This window comes from Gorilla gorilla, chromosome 6 (assembly GCF_029281585.2).
Source record: "Gorilla gorilla gorilla isolate KB3781 chromosome 6, NHGRI_mGorGor1-v2.1_pri, whole genome shotgun sequence".
NCBI lineage: Eukaryota > Metazoa > Chordata > Mammalia > Primates > Hominidae > Gorilla > Gorilla gorilla.
Window position 1 is genome coordinate 150572033 of NC_073230.2, and position 26999 is coordinate 150599031.

The window sequence follows — 26999 nt, forward strand, 5'->3', positions numbered from 1 at the left end:
CCTGGAGTCTGCACAGCTTGCAGAATGATCAGTGATTTTTGCCCCAACTCAGAGCCCCATCCCACTCAGCATGTTCTCTTTCTGAACACATCCACCCTCCCCTGCCTCATCCCGACAAATCCCTAAGGCGCCTTTGATGTAAAACCCTGTGACCTGCCTGTTGAGTGCTGATGATGCAATCGTGTATAATTCAACAGTAATTTATATTCCGTGCAGGTCTGAACAAAGCTGTAAAATGCTCTCAAGAGCTAAATGCGGCTGAGGCATTTAATCTAAGCAAAGGCAGGGTTTTGTATCATCTACTTCCCAGGACGGATGTGCCACTGTTGAAGGAGGAGACCCTCTCCTTCTGTTTGCTGATTTGGTTCTTGTTGGTTTTAAAGATTGGAGAGGGAATAGAGGGAGGTGTCTCATGGAGGACTTGGCTGCTTCTTCTCTGACCTCCCTGATACACAGCCACGTGGGTGTTTCTGCAGAGCCTGCCTTGCAGCGACCTGTAGGGCTCCATTCAGAACCAGGCCCTCTCTCCACATAGCAACAAGAGAGGAAGCCAGGATTGGGGATCCGCAGACACCATTCCTCATTCCTGGGAGCAGAAAATGTCACACAGATGGATATCTGGATCTAGAAACCTGTAGAAATTGTGCACCAGTGAAGTTGTGGGCATAACTTGGTCACATAAGGATTAGATATTTGGGCAAATGCCTGTGCACACAATGTGTAACTGCCCTGAATCTCTGTGAGAAGCCTCGTGAGGACCTCAGTTTCCTAGGAGACGGCTTCTTGAATTAGTAAGAGCATTTCTGCTGCCTAGCCTGAGGCCTCAATTTTGATGCTATTTCTCCACAGGGTCCATTGCTGTGTCATGACTGCCGTGGCTTCTCTGAGAATCCCTAAGCGGAGTGGAAACACATGTTCTAGCCTCCCCTTTCTGTGTAGGCTAATCCAGCAACAAGCACACAGGAAGCACTGCCTTGTCCACCTTATACACCTGCAATTAGCACTCAGAGTGAGCTGAGCAGGGAGTTGGCTCCGTAACTCTGCATATCAGCTCAGAAATATTTTGGTCATTAACCTTTAAGGTGGTACTGGGAAAGAGCCAATATTGAGTTGGCTGACTAATTGTTCCCTGGTGACATTTCAGGGTGGCAAAAACTAGCTGCTCCCCAACAACGCTATCCCTACCTGGCACTTCTAACATTAGCGACACATTCCAGGGATCCAAGTTTCTGTTTCCTCTGGCTAACACGTGGTGCTTTCTAGCTTTCAAGCAGGGATTCACTGATGTCATCACTACAGTACTACCTATTGGCCCCAGAGCAGAAAGCGGGACTGTGAGGAAACAGCAGAGAGGGTAGCCAACTGGACTCCCTTAGCCCAGGACTTGCTAGTTTTATGGCTGAAAGTCCCATGTTCCAGGCACCATCCTCCCTCAAATTGCAGGCAAACTGGAATGGTTGGTCATCCTACTAGGGAAGCAAGACTTTGAAGGAATAAAACAAGTCAGGAACTTACGGAAATTTGGGCTTATGGAGGTAGCACTAAAAATTTGTGTGTGGCCAGGGAACACCTTGAATATACTGTGCCCCTGGGGATGGGGTGTAGAAAGAAAGAAATAATCACATGAACCAGTTGTGGGAGTTCAAGTCAGAGGAGGGGAGGATGTTGCCAGCGAGGACGTGTGATATGGGGAGAGAGGAGAGCTGGGAACTGCAGGGCTGGAAAGACCCAGTGGAGGGTGGGAAGGACTGAGGGGGAAGCCTGGAGCCAGGGCAGCTTGGAAACCGAGGAAAGAGATATCCAAGCAGGAGGAAGGTGTCAGGTAGCCAAAAAACTAAAATTAGCAAGAAAACTAGAAGCTAATATTTGGCAACCAGAGAAATATTAATGAGGGATGGCAGCAATGTGAATGTGAAGGAGACGGAGGAGGCAGCTATGTTTGGTGCTGGGACAAGGAGTGGGCAATCTGGGCATGAAAGTGGCTTCCTCTCTTTCACCCTCACAGTGTGAAGGGGTCCTGGGGGAGCAGCAGGTCCAGAGCACCGAGACTATCCTCCCCTCTTCCAGCCAGGTGTTGACAAGGGCTCAGGGATGGGAGTTGCGAGGTGATGTTGTGGACGTGATTCCTGAAAGAGCTTCAGGAGGGGACAGTCATCAAAGGAAGCATGTGTGTCTACATAGCCCATTCCCCACCTCGGCCATGCCTTCCCACTCACAGGTGTTTACAGACGGGGACACTGGAGCTCAGGGGTCTGCAGGGTGCTGCTGCTTATGTGTCAGCAGGTCTTAACAGCACAGCTCTCGGCCTGCAGCTACTTGGGGTGGTGCCATCCCTTCTTCTAAGTGGACTCCTGAACTCTGAGCCAATGCCAGTGAGAGTCCTGGCACAGAAAGGGTAATTCGTTTTCGTTTCTCATTCCAACCAGCTGCGACTGGCTGGCTCCAGCTAGCTGCCTGGAGGACTGGGTTGAGTAGGAGTCTGAGGTCCCTTCCAGAACCAGCAGGAAGAGGGTTGAGATCAATTTGCTGTTTCTGCCAACGGCATGGCCTTGCCACCCACAGAGCAGCCACTGGACTTTGCCATCCAAAGGACAGTTCCTCCAATGACATACCTTAGCTCCCCTTGCAGATGGACAAAGCCGGTGATTTTCAAAAATGTTTATGTCACTGGAATTCTGTCTTCCAATGAAATTTCACATGGAAACAGATCAAATCAAAGCTATTCTGGCCAAATAGAAGAGAGGGTTGGGAGTCTCTTCTACTTCCTGCCCTCCTTCCCAGTGGCAGCTCCTGAGCTGCTGCCATGGATCAGGGTTTGAAAACCACTGGGGGAGATGCTACTTCCGAAGAAGGCCAGGGACAGTCTGAGAGAATGACATTTGAACTGAGATCTGAGCAGAGCTAGAGGAAGGCCCTTCTGGGCATGGGAACAGCCAGTGCAAACAAAGGCCCTGAGGTAGGGCAACCTTCACTGGCTTGAGACAGAATGCTCTCTAGTGTGGCCAGAGTGTAGGGATGGTGGGAGTCAGGGTGATAAACAAGGTTGGCTAGGTAGGCGGGATGCACTCAGGTAAGGCCAGACGCGCAGGATACAGGAATACAGGCATTTGGATTGTGTTCTGAGTGTGATAGAAGCTATTGGAGGGTTTTAAGCAGCAGAGAATCATAATCTGATTAATTTTTTTTAAATACCACTGGCTACTTTTTGAGGGCAAAAGTAGAAGGCAGGACTCCAGTGATCTGTTACAGCGGTCTGTGTGAGAAATGATGGAAGCATGACTCAGAGGGTAGCAGCGAGCCTTTCAGAAGTTAGAGGCATAGTAAGTGTTGTCTGCGAGCATGCCGTCTTCCCGCAGGCACAGAGCCCTAGGACAATGGGGCACTGAGATGAAAGGAGGGGACCTTTGGGGACCCCTTTCTGTTTACTGTCTGCAGAAACCCTGTCCCTCCTTCAAGACTCTACTCCTGTGGGAAACCCTCCCCGACCCAGCATTGTCATCTGTATCAGAGTATAACTCTTACCAGTTGCTGCTGGTTATTTATGACTCACGCTCTTCCTAGAGACTACTAGACTTGGGAGGGAACCTTACAGTCCTCTACTCCAGCTCCCTGATTTTACAGATCAGGGACCCACCATTCAGGGCTGATAACAAACTCAGGTCTCTTCACTCTCAATCTGATACTATTTTCACTTCATCTTCAACTTTTCATTTATCCACATCTCATATCTCTGCCTAGAGTGTAAGCTTTTTTAAAAAGCTTTTTATTTTAGATTCATTAAAGATTAATTCTTATTTTAGATTAATTAAAGATTCTTAAGGGCAGGGATCATGTCTTATTCTTACTTTGATGTCCCTAGCATGTATCATAAAGCTTGACCCAAACATAGAAGTTCAACAAATATTTGCTGATTTGCTGTTCTGCATACTAGGGCACCCACAGCCACAGGAATGTCTCCCTCCTTCCCCATCATCACAGTTACTATGCCACCAATGCCCCCTCCCCAAGACCTGACATTGCTTACCACCAGCCACCACTCCTACTGTCATAACTGCCCTGGCCAGGGTTATGCCTGGCACTGCTTACAGCCAGTGTGTGGAGCACGCAGCAGAACCCAGCTCCCAAAGGAAGGGTTGGGGGCAGAGTTCTTTTCATGTTGTTGTTACACCACGACTACAGTTAGTATTGGAGTCTGAATGGGATTAGGCCCAAACCCCAATTCATAGTGGGCGTTACTAAGAAGATATGACTATGCATTGCTATTTATTCTAGTTCTTGGATCCTCACTTATGTATCAATAAATGCTCATATGAAATACAACGACAGATCCCGAAGACTTAGCCCCAGAGGCCATGGTCTGCTCCTGCTGGGGAGAGCAGGACTTTTATCTTTCCCATACAGGGGATGCATACGGACTCTTTTCTGAGCAGAAGCCCCTCATCTGCATCGGTAGCTCTCCCCAGGCTTGTGCCACTTGCACAAGGGACTGCTGAACTTTGGGTAATGGAGGAGGTTGCAGTTCCCGTGCTGTAATTAGACATCTTTTAATTAGACATCTTTTCCAGCAGAGCCATTTAAGATATTTTCCTAGAGGACCTGCCCCCTAACCTCAGCCTGTCAATGGGGAGGAGTTTTGAACGCCACACTCCCCAGTTTGCCACCAAACCACAGGCAGAGAGTTGTGTTCATCACACTAGACAGAAATCTGTGTCAGTCAGGGTCCTTGCACATATGTCTCCCCTTTGTCCCCCTCGGTACGGGATTCAATCAATGTTTGTCAAAGCATATCATTACGTAAACTGTCAGAATATGGTGCTGAGTAGGAATGGCACTGCGTTATTCATTCAGTCCCTTTATCGAGGATCTGCTATGCACCTACATTTATCTATTTCTAATTATTAGTACACATTTTCAAATTTGAACTTCTATGTGGAGAGGTACATAAAAATATAAATTATTGGCTGGGTGTGGTGACTCACATTTATAATCCTTATAAGCCCAGCACTTTGGGAGGCCAGGGTGCCTGGATTGCTTGAGCCTAGGAATTCGAGGCCAGCCTGGGCAACATGGTGAAACCCTGTCTCTACAAAAAATTTAAAAATTAGCTGGGCATGGTGGCATGCACCTGTAGTCCCAGCTACTAGGGAGGCTGAGGTGGGAAGATCGCTTGAGCCCTGGTGGCAGAGGTTGCAGTGAGCTATGATTGCACCACTGCACTCTAGTCTGGGCAAGAGAAGAGAACCTGTCTCAAAAAATGTATATATTAAAAACATATAAATCCTTGCTCATAACAGAAAACAGTAGCATATATGGAAATTAATCAAACCTCTTCCAACTCTTCCCTCTTTGACACATGGAGTTTCCAAGCAAGTTGTATCACTGGTCTACTTTAAGGGCCATCTCAAGTGGGAGACATAAAGGTGTTTTCCCATTTATGGGAATATTGACAAGAGCTAACAGAAAGAATTTCAAAAGGTTCCACAGTCACAGAGCAACCAACAGGAAGTGAAGGCAGGAAGATTCCTCATCAACTCTATTAGTATAGCAGAACAGCAAGATGAATGTTATGAAGAAGTTGAGTCATTTTCTACTGGTACTTAGGTCCACCCGGACCTTATCCCTTCACTCTCCATTCATCAGCCACATCCTTTGTGTCTTGCCTGCCCTGCTGTGGAATATGCCATGAGAATCATGTATATCCAGCTTCATCAGCTACTGTCAGCTTGGGAAGACCACAGTTTCCTTGAGGTTGACCTCCTGTCTCAGAACAAATCACTGGACTTCACCAGCATAGCATGGCTTTTGATAAGAAGAAATTTCTCCATTTCTTTAAGTATCCTCTGTAGAAACAGTTTATATAAAGTCCTTGGGTGACCTCAATCCCATCCACAGCTTCAATTTATGAGATGATGACTCAGACCACATTTCTGGCTCAGAACTTTCTATCAGGCTCCAGATCCATGTTTTCAAATGCCTTGAACATCCCAAGGGTGGCTTGAACTTGAACTCACCTCACTGCCCCCCCTTTCTGTCCTAAATCTAAATTTTAGTAAATTATAGCATTACATATCCAATGATAGGTTCACAAACCAGCAATTGGAAGCATCCACAGTAGGTGAGGCACGAGCAGGCTGGCTTTGGTCTGCTGGAATCTGGTTTATTTGAAACTAATGCCAAGACACAGCTTCCTCTTACTCTCCCACCCCAGGCAATTGCTCTTGCCTTGGCTGTGTCCTACAGGCTGCCTCATTCTCCTCTCCTGCCCCTGCTTCCACCCACCTGGAATCACTTCTCCAGGTCATACAAAGCACCTTTGCCCCACACAAGGATTCAAGCAGGCTGACCAACAGAAGTCATCTTGAGGAACTTGTAAAAACTATAGATTCACATGCTCTTCCCCAAGACCCTCTGATTCAGGGAGTCTAGGTTGAGACCTAATCCACCCTGGGGACCATCAGAGAATTCAGTCTGAGCCCTAGTGCACAACATGAAAAAAACTATGATGTTCTGTAACTCCCACAAGTTTGGAGTACTGTTCTCACAAGCATTGATGGCACTACACACACACATCACACACATGCACAAATGCATCCACACACATGCACAAATACAAATGCATACATGTGTGACACAAATGCATTTTAGTCATACTGTCACTGTGCCCAGGTCAGCTTCAGTTGTTTCTACAAATAATCATTGAGTAAACAATCATCTACTAAGCCATTCGGAGCTCCCAGCTCTGCTCCCACCTTGCCAGACTTGCCCCTTCCCCCTGATGACCACGGCAACCTCCTAACTGGTCTCCCTACCTCTGGGCTGCCCTCTATACTTCTGACTTAGTGGTCTTTGGAAATGCAGATTGAAGTCACCAAAGTGCCTTGACCCTACATAAAGGTCAAACTTCTCAGCTCTGAAAACAGTGCTTGCCCAGTATCTGGGGCTTCATTTGGTCTGCCCTCCGACAGCCGCTCCTCAATGCGCCCTCACCACAGACATCTTCATATCTAAATCTTACACATGTCCATACCTAAATATTTGTCCCCAGGTGGGATTATTTTCTTAAAGTGAAATTACTAGGACGAAGGTATGAGTATTTTAAAAATCACCTTTCTGCAAGGAAACACCAGCTTACACTCCCCCTGGAGTCTATGTGATTGTCTATTTTACTGCCCCCTTACTAGTTTTGGAGATGATCTTTCAAAAAAAAAAAAAAAGCAAAACAACAATAAAATAAAACAAAATGTTGCTGATTTGATAGATTATCATTATGCTTTTAATTTTCAATTATTTGGTTATTGGTAAAATTGACCATTTTTCACATGTGCAATACATTTGTATTTCTTCCTCTGGATCTGGGCTTTGGCCGATTAAGTTTTATCTTTCTCCAGTAAAAACTTGTTTCAAATCCTATAGCTCCAAAGTGTGGTCGTTGAGCCAGCAGCATCAGCATGCCCCAAGAACTTCTTCAGGATGCAAATTCTCAGGCCCCCACCCCAGATCTCCTGAACCAGAAACTGTGGGTGTGGGGCTCAGCTATCTGCTTTGAGTCCTCCAAAACTACAAACTGCCCTAACCCATGCCGAGTGAGAGAGAAGGCATCTGGAACCTAGGTGTGAAACAAGGGAAACCCATGAAGTGACCCACTTTGCCTGGCACCAGTTGTAAACAGTACAGTGGATGAGACTGCAAGCTCTGGAACTAGCCTGCCTGAGTTTGTAACCTGACTCTGCCAGTTACTAGCTGTGTGATCTTAGGCAAATGACTTAAGCTCTCTGGGCGTCAATGTCCTCATCAGTAAAATGGGGATAATATAACCCACATCTTAGAGTTGTTTTATGAATTAAGGTTTTAGTACATGCCACATACTTAGTGAGGCAGTGTCACTGTCTGGGGTAATTATCTGACATTTGTCATCTCACGCCAGGGAACTCGAGGACACAGACACACAAGAAGTGGGTTTAGGACCAGAGGTTTAATAGACAAAAGAAAGAGAAAGGAGAATAGCTCTCTCTCTTGCAGAGAGAGAAGGGTGCCCAAGTGGGACTTCCAGTCTGTGGCGAAGTGCATAGGGTTTTATAGACCGGCTTGAGGTGGCGGCATCTGATACATAGGGCTCAAAGATTGGTTGAACCAGGTGTGACATTTACATAGGGCATGAAGAAGCTGGCCACCCCATCCTAATCTTTTCATTATGCAAACGGATTTTCTACCTGGCGGGCACCATCTTGTTTCCTCCTTACTCTTCATGTGGTTGACAAAGAAAAGGGAAGATGCAACCACCATGTTGAACATGCCTAGCCCGCAGGCAGCCTCTTCCTGTTGGCACAGCTGCCAGTATGCACCCATTCAAGCTTCCAGCTTGCTTATCTATGTCTGCAGCTCAATTTTACAGGCTGCTCATTTGCTCAAAGAAATGATTTGGGGGTTGCTTTTTATTAAAAGGAAAACCTTACCGAGGACTTCTTTACCCTCACTATCTGCCTAAATAATTCATTTTTAACCACTATATCATTAGCACAGTTCCTAGCACATAGCACTTAATACTTATTTTAGGGTCAACTGTGGCCATTTAAATTATCACGAGCTCGTGAGCCTCATTCTTCCACTCTATATTTTCTTCCTTGTCTTCCAGGAAGCTTCTGGAAAAAATTAGGCTAGATCTTAAAGAAACAAGGCTCAATCTTAAAGAAACTTGGCTGTTAGAAAGCGAGAGTTTTAATAATAAATATAAAATTGAATGCACCTCCTTTTGTTCCTTCCCTATAAAAATGCTTTTCCTTTTTCTTCCTTCCATTGACCCAGCCCAGCCTTCCCAAACTATGCATCCTTCTTCTGCTCATTGCTCTCATATCAGTGGTTACATAAAGAACAGAAAACACGGCAAATGCAGAGGAAAGTTATTGAATTCATTTTAGGCACACCAAAAACTTGTTGTATTAGTTTAAAATGGGTTTATAATTCTAAACCATTTTATATCATTCACCCTCTTATAGCAGTTTTCTTATTAGAGACTGATATAAGTAATGTTTTTAAGAGGACGTCCCATCATCAATAAGTTTGTGAAATTCTGCATAAAGTAGGGTAGATGAGTTACCTTAATATTAATGTGGATGATGCGTGTTCATGGGTGAGAAGCCATGAGCAGGATTCCCCGTCTTTTGACTCTGCCTCCCACTTTGTAAAGGATCTCATAGCGTTAGCATTCCAGAGAGAACACTTTGGGAAATGTCTTATAGGAAAAAGGAAAATATTTCCAGGTTTTGGAAGAATTGTTGGTGAACAGATTAAAGGAAAACCTAATACTGTATGAGTAAGTTGTTATGTATAAGAAAGAGAAAAGATTGTTTTTCTCTTTAAAGAAGTAGCAAACAGTAGGTGTTTTCCATGTCTCCGAAGAAATACAATGAATTTAAAATGCTTTAGGAAAATGAACTGAATGCTCTTCTGCTCACTCTACCCCACACAAAATGCTCACGAGATATCTATTTAGCATCTTCCCAAAGGAGAGACTTCCCAAGTGTGTCCAAGACTGGGCCATTATTGGAGAGTGATGAAGTGATGATCCTTTAATACTATTCTCTGCTCCATGAATATTTCCAGATATTGACCTTGGTGATAACCTGCTCTTACCTAGACTTCCCATTTTTGCTACTCAAGAAAATTGAAAATGTAATAATATTAACTTTTCTCTTTCTCTCTCCCGCTCCTCTCCCCTTCTCCATTTCCCCATCCTGTGTCTTTTCCCTTGTCCTCCAGGAACCTTCTGCATCATTTCACTGTGCACCTGTGTGGCCGGGATCAACTTTGAGCTGTCACGCTACCCACGCTACCTGTACGGACTCCCTGATGACATCAGCCATGGCTATGGCTGGTCCATGTTCTGTGCATGGGGGGGCCTAGGCCTCACACTCATCTCGGGATTCTTCTGTACCTTAGCCCCTTCTGTTCAACCTGTCCCGAGGACCAACTACCCTAAATCCAGACCCGAGAATGGGACAGTGTGCTAAAAAACAAACCCATACATACATATATATATATAAATATATATATATAATATACATATATAAAACAAAACAAAACTAAATCAAGACGATGCCAGTGCCAAGGTAGAGTTGAGTTGGCTCAGGCACCTGCTTCTCGCCGGACTTTGTGTTGCCTCATCTCTGAGATGGGGAAAGTTTTTCCATCCTGTGGCTCTTCCATCAGTTCTTGACTTTTGGCTTCATGGTCTCTTGAAGACAGAGCAAACACCACCACTTGCGACCGCATCTTGATCCCCATCACTGGCGAGGATGGGGTGGTGAAGGGACAGTGGAAGGGGTCTGAGGCAGCACAGATGTAGAGAAGGAAGTGCCACCCACTGGGTCAACGGGAGAGGACGCCATCCCTAACCAGTCATATCACAGGATAACAAAGCCCTTAGTTCCTGGAATGTAACCAAATTATTGAGGCCATTTTCAGAATCACTTCTTCTCCTGCTCTTCCTGTTCGGACTTCCTTCCCAGCCCACTAGCAACACACAAGGAGTGGAAGAGAAAACAAACTGAGAAGGACGTTTTCTCTTTGCTGCCAAACTTTTGGACCATGTTTCATAGGTGGGAAGGGAAGAGAACATGCTGAGAGGCAAGATCTGCATCAATGAAAGGACGCTTCGGTGGATGCTCAGACAACCCAGTCTTACCTTCCAGCTGCCTTACACCCAGTGAAACAAGAGGCCACCCTGTCCCCAGCCGCACCTGCACTCCCTGGGCAGACTGGAGCCTTGGAGTCATGCTGTGATGTGTGTGTGTGGGTGTGCGTGCATGTGTACTTTGGGCGGTTTCCTTTTTTTCTTTTCTACCTTTTAAATGGAAATACTGCATTATGACTGTTGTCTCTCTTATCACTGTAGTGGTTTCATGGCCCCAGATAGAGGCCCAGAGACCTAGAAATTGTCATGAGGGACAGGCCTATAAGGGTGCCAATTCTGCAGCTACAGATCCCTGGAGTGGTGTGTGCGTGTGTGTGTGTGTGTGTGTGTGTGTGGTGGATGTTTCTTGAGTGTGGGGTTTTATTGTTTGTGTTGTGTTTTTTTAAATTGTTTCTGGTATAGCTGAAATTTCCAGAGGGCAGAACCAAGAACAAAGCCACTGGGCCAGAGGACCCCCGTGGTTCTCCACATTACAGCTCTGGGACTCTGCACGATTTAGTCCTCTAATTTTGGAAGTTCAAGACACAGCTGGGCACATAAGCCATGAGAGAAGAGGGGGAACACACGGTTCAGGAGAGAGAAGAAATGTTGCTCTGGTTGCTGTTGTACAAGAACATAAACCAACAAGACCTTCACTCCCCATTATAGAAGCTGTCCTTTGTCACTGGACATCTCCCCTTTCCCTAGGGGTGACCTCTGTACAAACGAAAGGAAGTGGGTCACATGCAGAGAGAGCACCTCCATTTCCCATGGGCTCAAGTTTGTATGATATTGTGTAAATTAATGCAGAACTCTTGACTCTTTCCATCCTCTTCCTTTCCCTCTTGATATTCAAGGCCATGAATCCCAAAATAACAGTCTTAGTGGCTAGCACCCAAACAGAGGTGGAATAAATCCACCCCAGTGTCTCGGGCTCATTTGAGCAAATTAGCACTGCAGGTGCTGGCAAGCAAAGTCAGCCAGAGAGTTATGAACGCTGTAGGGGTGGGAGTCTGCTGGAGTGGGCTGGAGCTGCTCACAGTCATCTCAGTGAGCCTGCTGGTGCCCAGCAGCCCTGGGGAGGCCAGGTGAGAATCCCTGAGCTGGTGTAGCCATGGTCAACTGTGTAGCAGAGAATCCCATTGTTTCACAAACAAATATGCTTTGGGAGCTTTGCCAGGCACTCAGCAGCCTTCCTTCCACTGCTGTGTGATCTGTTTCATTTACACGTCTTCCAACCTATCTTCCTACCACCCTCCTCCTTTTCTCACCTACTAACCACTTACCTTCTCTCTCTTCTATCTTCCACCCTCATCTGCTCCTTTGAACTGTGTGTGTGTAATTCATATCTGGATATGATATGACATCTGATGTGCATGAATGGGTTGAATGTGGATCTCTCTGTATGTGTATCTCTCTGGTGCATTTTGTGTACGTTTGTGTCAGTACGCACCTGCACACAGGTGTGGGTGCACTACTCAAGACTTCCTTACCGGGGACTCTGGTCAGCTTCTGCAAAAGGTCTCATGTGTGAGTTCCCTGTGTGTGGGTGTGCTGGGCGATAGGGTAAGGTGTGCAACGGGAAAAGTTGTTAGCTTCCAGTTGGGGTTCTAAGGATTATTTTTAAAACAAAGGATTTATTCTATGAGAAGGGAAATAATTTTCAGGAAAACCCAGTTTTTCAATTGGGCATTTTATTTCTAATTTTCTTTGAAAAGTTAGATTTCTCCCTTAAGGGGAAGGGCATACTTGGGCTTAAGGAAAAGTGAAGAAAAGTATCTCAGATTGAGAGGCCTTTTGTCTTCCTTCCAAGTGTCCTGAAGGGGCTCTGCCGAGGAAGGGACAGACAGGTGTTCACGAGCATCCATTTGGGGGAGAGGGCTTGTCTATGACCACACTGAAATTCCAGCTTTTTTTCCAGTTGCAGGAGAGAGGGGAAAAATTCTAAATGGGGAAATTTGCTATGAACCATTTAAACTTTTTGTAAGTAATCATGTTTGAGGATGCTGGCTCACAGACCTATCATTATTTATATCCTCTTTTTAAAAAAAATCCCATACTTTCAATGAATAGATTATCTGTTCTATCCAATTATTGTCTTTGTGACAGACATTTAGCAAAGCTTACTGCATCCCTTTGAAACCTTGAGAGTTCCTGAAATGTTAGAAAGCTCCCAGGAAAGATGTAAACAACCTGGGCTCAACTCACCAGCCCAGAGCAGGGGCTTTGAGTGACTTCTTTGATAGCGGGGCCAGTTAAGTACGAACACACTTTGGGATCTGATCCTGCTGGGAAGCAAAAGACACCCAGCCACATGACCAGGATAGAGGCCCCTTTCAGACGGCAAGTCCTGGCCAATGGGAGGACTTCTCAGGTGACCTTGATCCCTCTAGCATAAGGGCTTGACCACAGATTAAAACATGTGACTCCAACCAGTTACGGAAGCTTTCTGGCTGTGAGGTAGCTGAGGGAGATGAGGAGGAGGAAGAGAGGAGCCTTGACTTGTGAGGCTCTATAGGTCAGACTCTGCTAACTCCAAATCAAAGTGGAACCCAACCTTATGAGGGCATTTAGGGTCAATGACCTCACTAAAGTCACCAGCCGCAACCCCAGGTCAAGTTCAAACTTCTTACTGGCATATGAACATGTATGTTCTTTGAGCTCCATGCAAGTCAACCTTGAGCCTGGGGCCCATTGCAACTTTTATTTCCTTCCCTATTCTACTACCTTGAGATTCAGGAAAGTGAGGTATTCTACCTAGAGAGAGGTCCCATATTTTTTTCTCCTTATTTTGGGAGTTATGGTTTCTTCTTCTGTTTCCGTTTCCTCTCTCTCCACTCACTCCTACTTTCCTCCTGCATCAACTTTGGTCAATTAACATAGATAAGTGATTCATCTGTAGAGAGGCTCCTAGACTCCAAGCAGCCCCCTTCCTTGTTCATTGTGGCTGTAGGTTTTATAAGGAGGTCTGTGGCTCCCTGGCATCAAAATATGAAAAATAAAATCTGTGCCTGTTCCAGCTTCAATCCTCCTCCAAGCCTTAGCTTTTCAACAACCCTGCCCTTTCAACTTCAGGGATCATGGAGTCACAGAGACTGGACAACTCCTCCAAATCTAGACAAAGACTTTCTTAAGCGCCCTGAGCCCAGGTCCATATCTTCCCATCAGGGATGAGTGGTCACACCTAGCAATGCTTGCCTCTCCTGTGACAAGAGGGAAGGATATCCCAAGACTCTGAGACTGGGCCCTATATCTCAATATTCATCCACACTCATGATAAGATGCCGGAAATGAATGCACTGTGTGTAGCTGTCTTGATTTAGTGGGAGGATGTGCTGCTTACGTCTCCAAAGATGCCCACCTGGGTCAAATTCAGAATAATGAACTCAGGTACATCACCCAGAGGCATTTAGAATGGACTCTGTCTTCACCTGGATTATGTGCTGAGTGTTAAGTGATTTTTCAAATATCTGGGGGAAGGAGTGGGAAGAGATACACTCTGGTCATCCTTTGGTGTGGTTTGTGGGGGATACTTGGTTGATTCTTGTAGTTAAAGTGAAAATGTTTAAAGAGAAAAAATTTAAAGAGAAATGCTTTTCTGAAAATGTTCCCTGTCTTCAGGGGGACTTACCCATCCCAGAGGACACATCCATCCCAGGGGACACAGCCAGCCCTTTCCAGGGAAATACGATGTTTCTGAGTGAGAGGTGATTTCAGTGCAGATAGAAAGAGCTGGTGCACACCAGCAGGGTTGCCTTCCATGCCATCTTCCAGCTGGTGTGGGATAGACTAAGGGGGCAGATTTTTAAGAACCCCACCAGAGTTGACATACACACGTGATTCTGGTGTCTGTCTCTCAAAGCTCTCAATGTCTGGGGCTGTGTTTGCCCTCTTTTCATTGATGCTGCCATGATGCAAAATGTTTCTTAAACATTATTCCTGGTTCTTAGAATATGTGATTACTGAGTATTGGATTTCTTCCCTGAATAATACCTGCTCATTGTAGAAAATAAGAAAAATAAACTACAAAAAAGACTACAAGATTTTTCATAATCTAGTCACTCTGAGGCATCTACCACGGGCCCAATCCAAATGGTCATGACCTCAAAACTTCCCCAATGAGTGCTTGTCTCTGGGTTGGCAGCTGGGGCCATGTGAGCAGTGTACACCACAGAACCACACTGGTCTGCGTTGAGTTGACCCTGTGTTCCTGGCAGCAAGAGTGCAGGGCCCTGAGCCCCCAGAGATAGCAAAGAGGCCTAAAAGTTTAATGCCAGACCTTAGGGGCAGGATGGAGCAGGGCTAAAAGATGTCTCTTTGGCCCTGTCTGCCTGCTTTCCTTCCTTTCTTCCTTCCTTCCTTTTCTTTCCTTTTTTTTTTTTTTGGTCAGTTGCCATCTCAATCTAATCATAGATGTAAGAATGCGGAAGCCAGAGTAACTCACTCATTAAGCTACACTTGCGTAACAGTTACTGTAAATTTCACTACAGCTCTGCACTGAAATGATTTGTGACTCTGGGCACTGTGTCTTCTCCATACTTGAACTTCCTCATCTACAAAATGAGGATAAGTGATAACACCTTACCTCATGGTATATTAAGGGTGACAAAGAAATTGCAAAGTGATTTGCAAACATGAAGTGTCATATGAGTTATGTATGTTCTGATTATCCCTCAGAAGACCCCCCCACTGGAATGGAATTCTCACATCAAGTGTCTGTGCCTCACTGCTGAAGGATAACCCAGAGTGCAAGGTCATCTTTGTTGCTGAACAGGGCTGGACCTGTCGCACTTAAGCACACTTAAAGGATTCTATTCTTCATTCAGGTCCCCCAGAGAAATTGGCTCCTTATTTTTCTTTACCTATTCCTAGACTTCCTTTTGTCTAGAGCCAGTTTTGCAAAGGGCACTTTTATCCATCTCAGTTATTCCCAGAGGTGACAGAATGAGTAAACCATATGGGGCAAATAGCATATATGAGCTAAACCAGTTAACTGTTAACCAAGGCACGTGGTCAATGCCTTAGTATTTTTTTTTTTTAATTCTCCTAACGTTATTTCTAGCTGTACATTCCCAAAAGGAATGGGTGGAAGCAAATCAGATTCTGAAAGGTTTCAATGATCTTTCAAGTTTAGGATGAGACCAAGTCTCAAGGAGCTGGGTTCTTTCTCTTGTCAGTTGCTGAAGCCAGTAGCTTCGTCAAAAACATATGAATTCATATAAGGAAGCCCTTTAGATGGTACATTCACTAAGACGTGTCTGAGTGTGATCCTGTTTGGGAAAAACAGAATCCTAGGTTCTAAACAAGAAAAGAACGCCCTTCCCAAAGGGTCCGCACACTTTCTGCTTTGCAGCGGATCGAGTGTCCTTGTGAGGGTGAGACTTCCTTCAAGGGAAGGGAAGCCATTGCTCTCTCTGTAGATAGAGCCCAGCTGGTAACGGGGGAGCCACCCAACTGCAGGGGGGTGTATGTTCAGGTGTGAAAAACAGAAAACTGGGTCTGAACGTGAAGAGTTGCACAGCAGTAGTTCGAAGAAGCTGGCATCTCTTTGGCAAACACCAACCTCAGCAAATGCAACTCCTACACTTCATTCCCAAGGACCAGGTGTTGCTCCTTAAGGAACTCTGTATCCCTCTCTCCTCTCCAGAACCCCATTCCTCCCACTGGCTGAGCTTTTCCTTTCCTTTCCGGGTCACCCATAGACCCTCTCCGTCTGTACCAGTGCGTCTGTGTTGTGAGCGTGACGAAGCCTTTCCTGTGAAGAGCTTTCACGAACTCATTCTCATACTCCTTCCCCATTTCCACCCATGGTGTGACTGTTTTGCTATTCAAGACTATCTGTAAAAATGTACAAATAAAAGTGAAAACTGAAAATAAAGGGGAGGGAGATTGAGATTAAACAAATGCAATGATGTAGCCCTTAGTTTTCTGAGTACTTATGTGGACGGCCCTCAAATCCAGAGTTAGGGTGGGATCTGAAGGGAGGGATACCATTGACACAGGAGGTTTTTTTCTGGTTGTTTCTCTCACAGTCATCAGTGTCTGCTTAGAACTCTCTGTTCTAAAGGCTTTTCCCTGTAAAGTAGAATGCACTTCCCCCAAAATAAAAGTAAATCAGCAACGTTTGAAGGGTCATGGCAAGGGTCATGACAAAGACCTGACTCTGGGGTGGCATGAGTGGCCCTGTCACCGGCTCACTCGGGGCCTTGGGGGAGTCTCATTACCTCACCTTGTCTCCACGTCTTCTCAGCCAAATGGGGATCAGGGGCTTCCAGGGCTCTGGGGGTGCGCAGTCCCCTTGTGTATTTTGCTGCTATTTCTAGAGAGACTTTGAGCCCTTGCTAGTGCGTGCTTACTGCGTGGAGGTAAATTAGGAGACGTTTTCTCTCTGCTACTCCTGGCCTCTGCTTTCGCCCCTCAGAAAGTGACCTTGAGCTAGCAGCCAGTTTGCACTCAGAGTCCAGAGCCTTCTATCTACCTTTTCATTCTCAGATTCCTTTTCCCACCCACTTTGACGATCTCATTTTACTATCAGTCTCTACTGACTGAGCTTTGCTGCACTGGGCTGGGGTAGGAGAAAGAGCATCCAAGGAGATGATGTGTGAATTGCTTTGTAATTTATGACTCACCATATAAATGTGGCTTGCAGTGTCAGAAGCAGGGAGTCTGGCCAAGGGTTGCTACCAAATAAGACTGAAGATGGTGGAGGCAGTGGTGGCGTGGAGGCAGTAGGCAGAAGATGTGGGTTGGGAGCAGAGGTAAGATGAACGGAGCTTTGGGAAGGACAGATGGCAGAAGCACCAGAAAATCCTCAGCAAGGCAGCAGAGAAGGATCCTCAAAGCAGTAACCCTGAAGTAATAGGAAGTAGGAAAGAGGAGCAGGGATTAGGTAAATCTGCAGCATAAACAGCTGTCTCCCTGCAGGACTGAGAAGACCAGCTGCCCCAGAGAGGGGAGGCACGTCGAGCTTGGCCAGTGACCCAACCCATGATTAGAGGCACTTTCAATCCCAACTTTCCTCTCCTCTGCTGGGTCACAGTGATGGAACCAGCTTCAGGAAGGTAGTATAGACCAGCGGCATCCAATGGAACCATGATCCAAGCCACATATGCAATTTAAAATATTCTAGTAGCCACATTTTTTAAAGTCCAAAGAAACAGCTAAAATCAGTGAAATTAATTTTTAGACTACATTTTAACCTAACATGTCAAAAATAGTATCACTTCAGCATGGAATCAATATAAAAATTACTGGGATATTTTACATTCTTTTTTCCAAATGAAGTCTTCAAAATCCAATGTTATTTTCCCCTTAGAAAACATCTCAATCTGGCCCAGCCCTGTTTCCAGTGTTCAATAGCCACACCTGACTACTGGTTGCTGTATAGGACGGCACGGACTTAGGTTTTTCATTAGGAGACTGATGGGGGGGTCCTTTCTGGTGGGTCACTCACTGCCATAGCTCTTGTCATAACTGATGAAGGCAGGAGTGAGTCTTATTGTGTTGGCCTAGAGTAGAAAGCACAGAGCTATGTCGAGGCTGCTGTCTCAGCCTCTGGAAGTTCTGCTTCACCTGCTTAGTAAGAAGAGATGACCACTCCTGTGGACTGCATGTCCCATCTGCCCCCAGAGGGTGTCAGCGCTGCCCCAGTCATGTCCCTGATGACCTGTCCAAGTCCTAGAGGCCAAAGCAGGTCATATTCTTCAGCTGCAGGAATGTCAGCTACTGCATCCCCCACCCCTTAACCTGATCCGCTTATCATATAGTGGGGAAGGAGCAGGCAGGCCTTCTCTCTGTCAAGAACAAAGATCTCTACAACATTTCGTCACCTGGGCCAGTCACCTGCTAATATCATCTCACCAATATTTGGAGCTGTTTTCTGAATCCCTTAATTTTCTGAAATATTTATCTTAAAGTCAAATGCTAAAAAGGAGATACCCTGGGAAGGGCAGTGGCCACAGGCAGACTGGGTCTCCTAGGAGGTGGTGGTGTTGGTGACAAGTTCTACTTGGACTGGGACTCAACCCACCATTGCCTACCTCTCTTACCTGCCTGGAGACTTTCCTTAGGATTGAAGAAACCTCTTTTGTTTGTGAAAAAGATAAGTATCGAGATCTTAATGGAGAGAACAGAATAAAATGCAAGGAGCCAACCCCTGGGTATTCTCAAAGCATTTCAATGGTCAGTATAACAAGGTTTGATTGATTTAAAATATAACATTCTGAGCCCCGTGTTACTGAGCAAAAATGAGCTGATTTGGTGAGTATGTTTTATATATGGTCATTAGACAGGGACCATAACTGACAAAACTCTCAAACGCCTGGAGTGTTTATGGCCCACCAGATAATTGCTCAGTCAATATAAATTTATTTACCTTTATTTTAATTTGCATAGTGCTTTCTGATTGGTCAGACAAGGAGTGGTGTGTACTGCAGGATTCTAACAATGCCTCTGCCCTTGGAGGTAGCAATTCCTGTGGTTATTGGTGCTAAAATAAGATAAAATATTATGTTAATTTGTTCTGATATGATGTGAATAAATGTGTTGTTTAATCTTAACAAGAATGCTACATCTTATCAGATCTATTGTACTGTCTGTTCCTTCTCATAATTAATTAATTACAGGAAAGGCGATTCAAACCAGATCTTGAAACTATTGTGATATTCTGAGAGGTAAATTTAACAGGGAAGTGGGAGGGGGGATGAAAAGGGAAATTGCCAGGTTCCTGTGACTTTGAAAGGACTGAGGAAGCAGAGAGCATTTGGGGACTTCACTGAAACTGACTGCATCTTGCAATTTTCTTTTTCGAATTGGCAGAAATATTGTATTTCCATCGATTGAAGAAAAACAAGTGTCTGGTAATTAATTAAATGACTTGTTCATGGAAAAAATAAAAATAATCTGTCAGTTGTGGAATGTAAACTGATTAAACAATTAAATAAAGAAGATTATGTTGTGTGTTTTAAAGGATTGTGTCTGCTTAGGGGTAGGGAGCAAGATGGGGTTGGGTGGAGGCTGCAGTGTTTGATGGTGAAGGGTATTTTTCCCTCAGGTTCTGTATAGAAAAAAAAAGTACAATTATTATGTAGATAACCAGCTGAAAACTTGAATCCAGAAGAAAATAGATAGCAAACATTTCAATCACGTGAAGGCCAAAGGTACATGCTTTGCACGTTGGGTGGAAGGAGAAAAAATGGAGAGGGATTCAGAAGAGAAAGAGGGAAACTGTTGTTCTTTTTTTCCTATTACTGGCATTAATAACTCTTTTTAAAAGACTTTATGAGATGCTGGAATGACTAATTACATTCTAACCCCTCAACCTGTTTCCCAGTTCCCAGTGAAGAGAGAAATTTCTCTCCTAGTCTTCATCTGCTTTGTCCCTAACTTTGAGTCACAGTTCCTTTCCACCCATCTACCTCTTCAAAGGTTTGGGCTCACACCTGGGTGGGAGGCTAGGGGAGGAGGGAAGTGGACTGGAGAAGCAAGTGCTCTGTAAAGGGTGGTGTATCTCAGCCAGCATTTACAGTGAAAGAAACTGGCTGTGTCTGATATAAGTGGGAAAGTAATTTACTGATGAGACATGGGTAGCTGGAAGCCTGTAGGAAGGAAATCAAGAAGAAATGCGTGGCTGAGCAGCCAGAATCGCTTCTCATGCTGATCTGGACTCTGTAGTCACCGCTGCTGGACTCTGGGCACCACAGCTCGCCCGGCTGCTGCTACTGCCCTGAGGCCGTATGGCGCTGCTTCTGCCGCCACCTCCACCAGGATGAATCCCCAGGGCCCTTCTTCTCTCAGGCAGTAGCTCTGGTGTCAGAATCCCACATGGGTGTGCCATCTAAGGAGACTGAGAAAACAGGTTTAGAGTCTTTTAATCTTCTCTCTTGAGGGATGAGCCCTGCCTCCCACCAAGATGCATGGAATAGACAATTCCCCAAACCTAGATCTGGGCAGCCTGAAAGAAGAAATGTCCATTAGAGGTGGGGTGGCTGAGGGAGAGGAAGGATACCTGAATGAGAGGTATATTGCTGCATCTCCGTGTGGTAGATCTCTAGGGTGGCCAAGTGGGTGTGACATAAACCATGACAGTGATTAGTGTCGTGGCTAGTAGCCTCTGTGGAAAGATGGGCACCGTGCTGGGCCTTGCACAAGAAGACCTGCGTGGATTTACTCTGATACAGAGTAATATCAGCTGTGGAACTTCTTTAAAAGGGGCATCCTGGAGGTAACAGAGACAGTAAAGCATTTCAAAAGTAAGTGCAGGTGAGGGCAGGTGGCTTACAGAATAGATGAGGGAAGGGTTTTACAAGTGGAAAAGAACTTGAAGAAATGGGAGAGCCCCACCCCACCTTGGTAGTAATGTCCCTTAGAAGAGAGAAAGAATAGAAATACCACTGATCTTAAGAAGTGAGCAAGACTTTCCACCCTTGCACCTTCCAGGGAAAACAGGTGGAATTAAACAGTGTCTGCCCCAGCCCGGGCAGGGGTGAGTATGATGGGGAAGACGTTCTCACCAGATCCTGGGACTTCTATGCTGCAGCATTGTGACCTGAGGGGTGGATGCAGTTGCCAGCAGCTCTTTGAGGCAGAAGGCCCCGATGCTCTGTGGACAGCCTCAGGTAAGCCACAGGAGACATTCTGTTCTCCTTTTTCCAATGCAGCACCACTTTGATTTCCGTGTCTCAAATGAATTATGCAGCCCACAGAGTTTAGCAGAGACCTGGGTTTGTGGGAAACACACCTACTCCTCCTCACCTTAGCTTCAGAGCTTCTGGGCGCAAATGTTCCTAGTGAGAGCTGTTAAATAATTGCAGACAGGTAGTTCCAAGAGCTGTAACCAAGCCCTCAAAATACCCAGGGTGGTTCATAGAGGGCAGTCTCCTCCAGGAAGCCTTCCTCCCTGAACACCCACCTGGGCGAAGAGCTCTTTCCCTAACCCTGTGGCAGCATGCTGTGTCTCTCATGGTGCTTAGCACCTCTGGATGAAAGTATTGCTTTCCTTGGGATCCTCGCAGGCACTAAGCTGTCTTGAAGCACAGGGATTCTGACTTACTCATCTTGGTATCCCAACAACTAGCAGCACCTGGTGAGCAGTAAGTGCTCAACAGGTGCTTACTGGTCTGAACCAAACTAAAGCCTTCCCCCATCCACCTCCACAGGTGGATTCTTAATGGCTGGTATTAAATTCTTCTTTAGAGGTCCCCTAGACCACGCTCGGATTCAATGATTTGTCTGAAGGCCTGACAGAACTCAGAAGAGCTACTATACTCAGGGTTATGGTTTATTACACAGGAAAGATACAGATTACAATCAGCAAAGGTAAAAGACACATAGGGCAGGGTTCAGGGGAGACCAGACGCAAGTGTCCAGTTGTCCCCTCCAGTGGATTTCAACAGACAGCACTTAATTCTCCCAGCAATACTGTGAGAAAACATGGAAGAAGCATTGGCAATCGGGAAGCTCACCTAGCCTTGATGTCCAGGGATTTGTGTGTGTGTGTGTTTGCGGGGGGAGGGGGGTGGGGGAGTGGTGTTAGTCACCTAGGCATGAAGTACCTATGTGGCTAACCTTAGTTACTCGGTCTCCAGCCCTGTTAGAGGTCAAACTGATGACCCATGGCCAAGGTCTCCACCATAAGTCACATTGTTAGCATCAACTATCTAGCATGACCCAAGGTACAGCAGGTGAACAAAGGCATTCTCATCAGGCAAGGTATTCTAAATGATCTATGGAGGTAATTTAGAAGTGATCTATCTCCAGGAGCCAAAGGCCAGAGCTCCCTTGGGATGGGCAGAGTTGGGGTAACCCAAGCCCAGAGCTGAGTCAACTCTCTACTACACACTGAGCTATGTGCTGAGTCAGAGCAAACAAAACACACTTCCTGTCCACATGAGAGTTCCTTTCATGTATCCTGTATTCCTTCTCTTTCCCTCTACAGACAAATCCAACCATGGCCCTCTTTCCCCGGGGAGACCATTATGTCTAGCGGTCTCCTTTCTCTCTGCTTCTTCTCAGGCAGCTCCATGCACCCTTCATAAGAGGCTGGGGACAGGGGGATGAGGGTGGAAAGAGCACAGTACTTGAATCGTTAAGCAGGTCTGGATTCAAGTCCTTCCCCATATAAATTGTGCCACTTGGCCTCCTCAACCTGTGTCTTGTAAAAACAGGTATTCCAACACCTCTGTCCCATACCACTTTAGAAAATGGAAGAGTTAGCAAATATGAGAGTGCCTCGCCCAGAATCGTTATTCAGTAACTGTTAGCCTCCCTTCACCTCCCAAGCACAGTTAGTCCTTTTTCTTTGTTAAGCAGATTCTATATCTTGCCCTTCTTCTTCTTTTTTTTTTTTTTTTTTTGAGATGGAGTCTCACTCTGTCGCCCAGGCTGGAGTGCAGTACCACGATCTCAGCTCACTGCAAGCTCCGCCTCCCGAGTTTAAGTGATTCTCCTGTCTTAACTTCCCGAGTAGCTGGGATTCCAGGTGCCCACCATCACGCCTGGCTAATTTTTGTATTCTTAGTAGAAACAGGGTTTTACCACGTTGGCCAGGCTGGTCTCGAACTCCCGATCTCAGGTGATCCACACGCCGCGGCCTCCCAAAGTCCTGGGATTACAGGCATGAGCCACCATGCCCAGCCTAAGAAGTATTTTTCAACTGAAAGCTGTCCAGTGTTTAGTGTCCCACACGTACCCCATTCACCACACCCAAAGCTGACAGCAGATGTACAGTGGATATATTAATATTTTAAGTGAAAACACATTTATTGTATTCAATCACTGTTTAGTCTTTGCAACTATCCTATACAGGTATACAGCTATGTGTAATAAAATCATGCTTTGAAATATTTTCAATTCAGGAGAGGAGAAAATCTGGGATTGAAAATACTCATTCCCTCTGCAGAACTTTCCTTTGCTAGGAGTGATAGAAATGTTCTAGAACCTTGCTACTCCTCCAAGGGTGGTTCTCGGACCAGGAGCATCGGTATCACTTGGGATCTTGCCAAAAATGCAAAATCTTAGGTCCAACCTCAGATCTACTGAATCGAAATCTTCCTTTTAACATGATCCCCAAAGGATTTGTGTACACTGGTCTGGAACATTCATTTACCTAGGTGTGGTTTGAAAGATTGCTTCAACACTTCTGCTAGGTTTTTGTTTTTGTTTGTTTGTTTGTTTTTGAGATAGAGCCTTGCTCTGTCACCCAGGCTGGAGTGCTGTGGCTTGATCTTGGCTCACTGCAACCTTGACCTCCAGGGTTCAAGCGATTCTCCTGCCTCAGCCTCCTGAGTAGCTGGGACTACAGGTGCACACCACTACGCCTGGCTAATTTTTGTATTTTTAGTAGAGACGGGATTTCACCATGTTGGCCAGGCTGGTCTCAAAGTCCTGACCTCAGGTGATCCGCCCGCCTCGGCCTCCCAAAGTGCTGGGATTACAGACATGAGCCGGGCTCAGCTGCTAGTATATTTTATCTAGAATAATGATCACATAGGACTTCAAAAGACAATGAAAAACAAAAATCAGTCTGAGGTTTCAAAGCCACACCAGAAAAAGCATCAATTTAAACTAATGTCCATAGAAAAACCCTTCCTGCTGGGTCTAACTCTGGTTTTTAGGGTAAGTACCAGGGGAACAAGGCCTAATGAGCAGGTGTCAGGGAAGCATTGACTCTATAGTAGCCTGAGAGCAGGTGTGCATAAGACCACATGGGTTTCAATCACCACAGGAGAGCAGGCTTGGGTAGTCCCAGGAGAGGAGCTTGCTTTTGCCTCTTCCTGAGAAAGCCCGGACCATGTGACCAAGTAGATCTGAAGGATAAGGGAACTGGAAGCCATCATCCTCATTGTCACATCTTTTGTGTTCTTTGTAAGCTAGATTGCAAAGATTTCATTCATGACAGTTTAACTCATGGTTACACGTAAGGACTCTGGAGTCAGACCACTTGAGCTCAAACTTGGCACCATCTGCTAGTGTTGTAACTTTGGGCAAGATATTTAGCCTCTGTGTGCCTCGCTTTCCTCCTCAACAAGTGGGGATAATAAAATAATACCTGCCTCACAACATTGTTGTGAGGATACAGTGAGTTAATCTCAGCCACATGCTTAAAACAGTACTTAGCATATTAGTAGATACCATATAAGTATTTATTATTAAATAGTTTAAAATGTCAATGGCCTGTGCAAAGTCCCACTGGCTAATGAGGTGATGTGACTCTGCAGCTGCGTCTTAAAGCAGATCCTTCATAAAGAATACCAGTGGGAAAGGATTTTCTGTGGAATAGCACTTTGAAGTCAATGATGGTGCAGGTCATCTGGAGTTAGTGGGGAAGGCCTTTCTCCATGTCTGGTGGCATCACTGGCTGGGCCTGGAGCTACCTATGTCAGGGTGTGATGCCACTGATTGGGCTGCAGCCCCTACGGTGATAATATCCACAGTTCCATCCCCTGTCCGGTGGCTGGGACTGCAGTTGGACTCCCTCTACATTCACAATGTACTTCAATCTCTCAGTTGTGTTAGGGGGCCAATAAAGAACCCTGCTTTAGCTTGTATGTTCATTGCAGCACTATTCACAGTAGCAAAGATATGGAAGCAACCTGCGTGTCCATCAACAGATGATTAGATAAAGAGAATGTGGTGGTGCATATACCCAACGGAATACTATTCAGCCATAAAAAGAATGAAATCATACCTTTTGTAACAACATGGATGGAACTGGAGGCCGTCATCTTAAGTGAAACAAGTCAGATGCAGAAAGACAGACACCATGTGTTCTCACCTATAAGTGGGAGTTAAATAATGTGTACACATGGACATAGAATGCAGGATGATAGACAACAGAGACCCAGAAAGGTGAGGGGGTGGGAGGGGAGTGGATGATGAGAAATTACTTAATGGGTACAATGTACATTATTCAGGTGATGGATACCCTTAAAGCCCTGACTTCATTGCTAATCAATGCATGTAACAATATTACACTTGTATCCCACAAATTTACACAAATTTTAAAAAAGAGCCCTGCTTCAGGACCCTGTCTGCCCCCAGTGAGGTGGCAATGACTGTGAAACGAGTCTTTCGTATACCTTCAGAGTCCATCTTGTGTTGTCACTGAGGTTTGGAACAAGGGGTTGCCTAGGGTGGGGGACTCCTTAGCTTTTGGTCCCTTGGTTCCCTACACTACTCTTTAAATTTTGGCAATGTGCTATATAGGGTTAAGACTAAATAAGTAATTCTCCCCCTCCATGGCCTTTAAGCTACAAGAAAAAATTGCAAAAAGAACCAACACTACTTATAAGTAGAATTGTTTTTTAAGCACATATTTTGTGTCAGGCACAGTCCTGGGTTATGGGGATGGAGCATTGACCAGAACAAACTAATCTTTACCCTGAAGTTGCTGACAGTGTCATGTGGGGTAGCGAGAGACCGGTAATGAAATGAGTAGTAGTCAGTATCGTAATACGTTATCTGGAAAAAAAGACAAATCAGGGAAAAGGAATGGAGGTGCTAAGGGTGTGGTTTTAAATAGGGACAGATGACATTCTGATAACAACCAGAAGGAGATGAGGGTATGGGGAAGGATCTGCACTCTAGGGACACAGATGCTGTGGTCCCTGGGTCAGACTTTAGGAACACAAGCAGAGGGAGGAGGAATGGGGAAGAGAGCAACAGAGCCCATTCCAAGTCAAATGTTCGCTGCAGCTTCATGCCAACATGCTGTTTACGCAAACTGTGGGACTCAAATTGGGGTTTTCACCACACCGTGATGCTGCTGAGCCATTTTTTACTCTTTTCTTCCTTATAGCTCAGCTTCTTAGTAAGAGACGGACCTACCAAGGGACATGCAGTTTCCTTTGGCTCCTTTCAGCCCTGAAAGTGAACCACTGAGACTGGTATTCAAGTATATTTTTGAATGGAATTAGCCTATCTGGCACAGTAAAACCCAGTCCACCAAAGGTCTTCTGCCCTCTGTATTAACACGTGTTCTCCATCCGCGACAATGGAATTCCATTGTTGTGTACTTCAGGAATCACAAATCATTTTAGTGGCTTAAAAGACTTTGAGCCAGGTGCGGTGGCTCACACCTGTAATCTCAGCACTTTGGGAGGCCGAGGCAGGCAGATCACTTGAGGTCAGGAGTTCAAGACCAGCCTGGCCAACATAGTGAAACCCCGTCTCTACTAAAAAATACAAAAATTAGCCTGGTGTGGTGGCGCATGTCCGCAGTCCCAGCTACTCAGGAGGCTGAGGCAGGAGAATCACTTGAACCCAGGAGGCAGAGGTTGCAGTGAGCCGAGATGGCGCCACTGCACTCCATCACTCCAGCCTGGGTGATTAG

General features: G+C 45.6%; 1 protein-coding gene across 1 annotated transcript in view; it reads left to right on the forward strand.

The window, feature by feature from the left end:
* Positions 1 to 16585, forward strand: part of TMEM178B (transmembrane protein 178B) — a 409393-nt gene extending 392808 nt beyond the window's left edge. The window contains exon 4 of the mRNA XM_004046326.5: positions 9757 to 16585. Within this exon, the coding sequence (XP_004046374.1) occupies positions 9757 to 10007 (251 nt within the window). The 3' untranslated portion in view covers positions 10008 to 16585. The remainder of the gene's footprint in view (positions 1 to 9756) is intronic.
* Positions 16586 to 26999: the final 10414 nt, after the last annotated feature.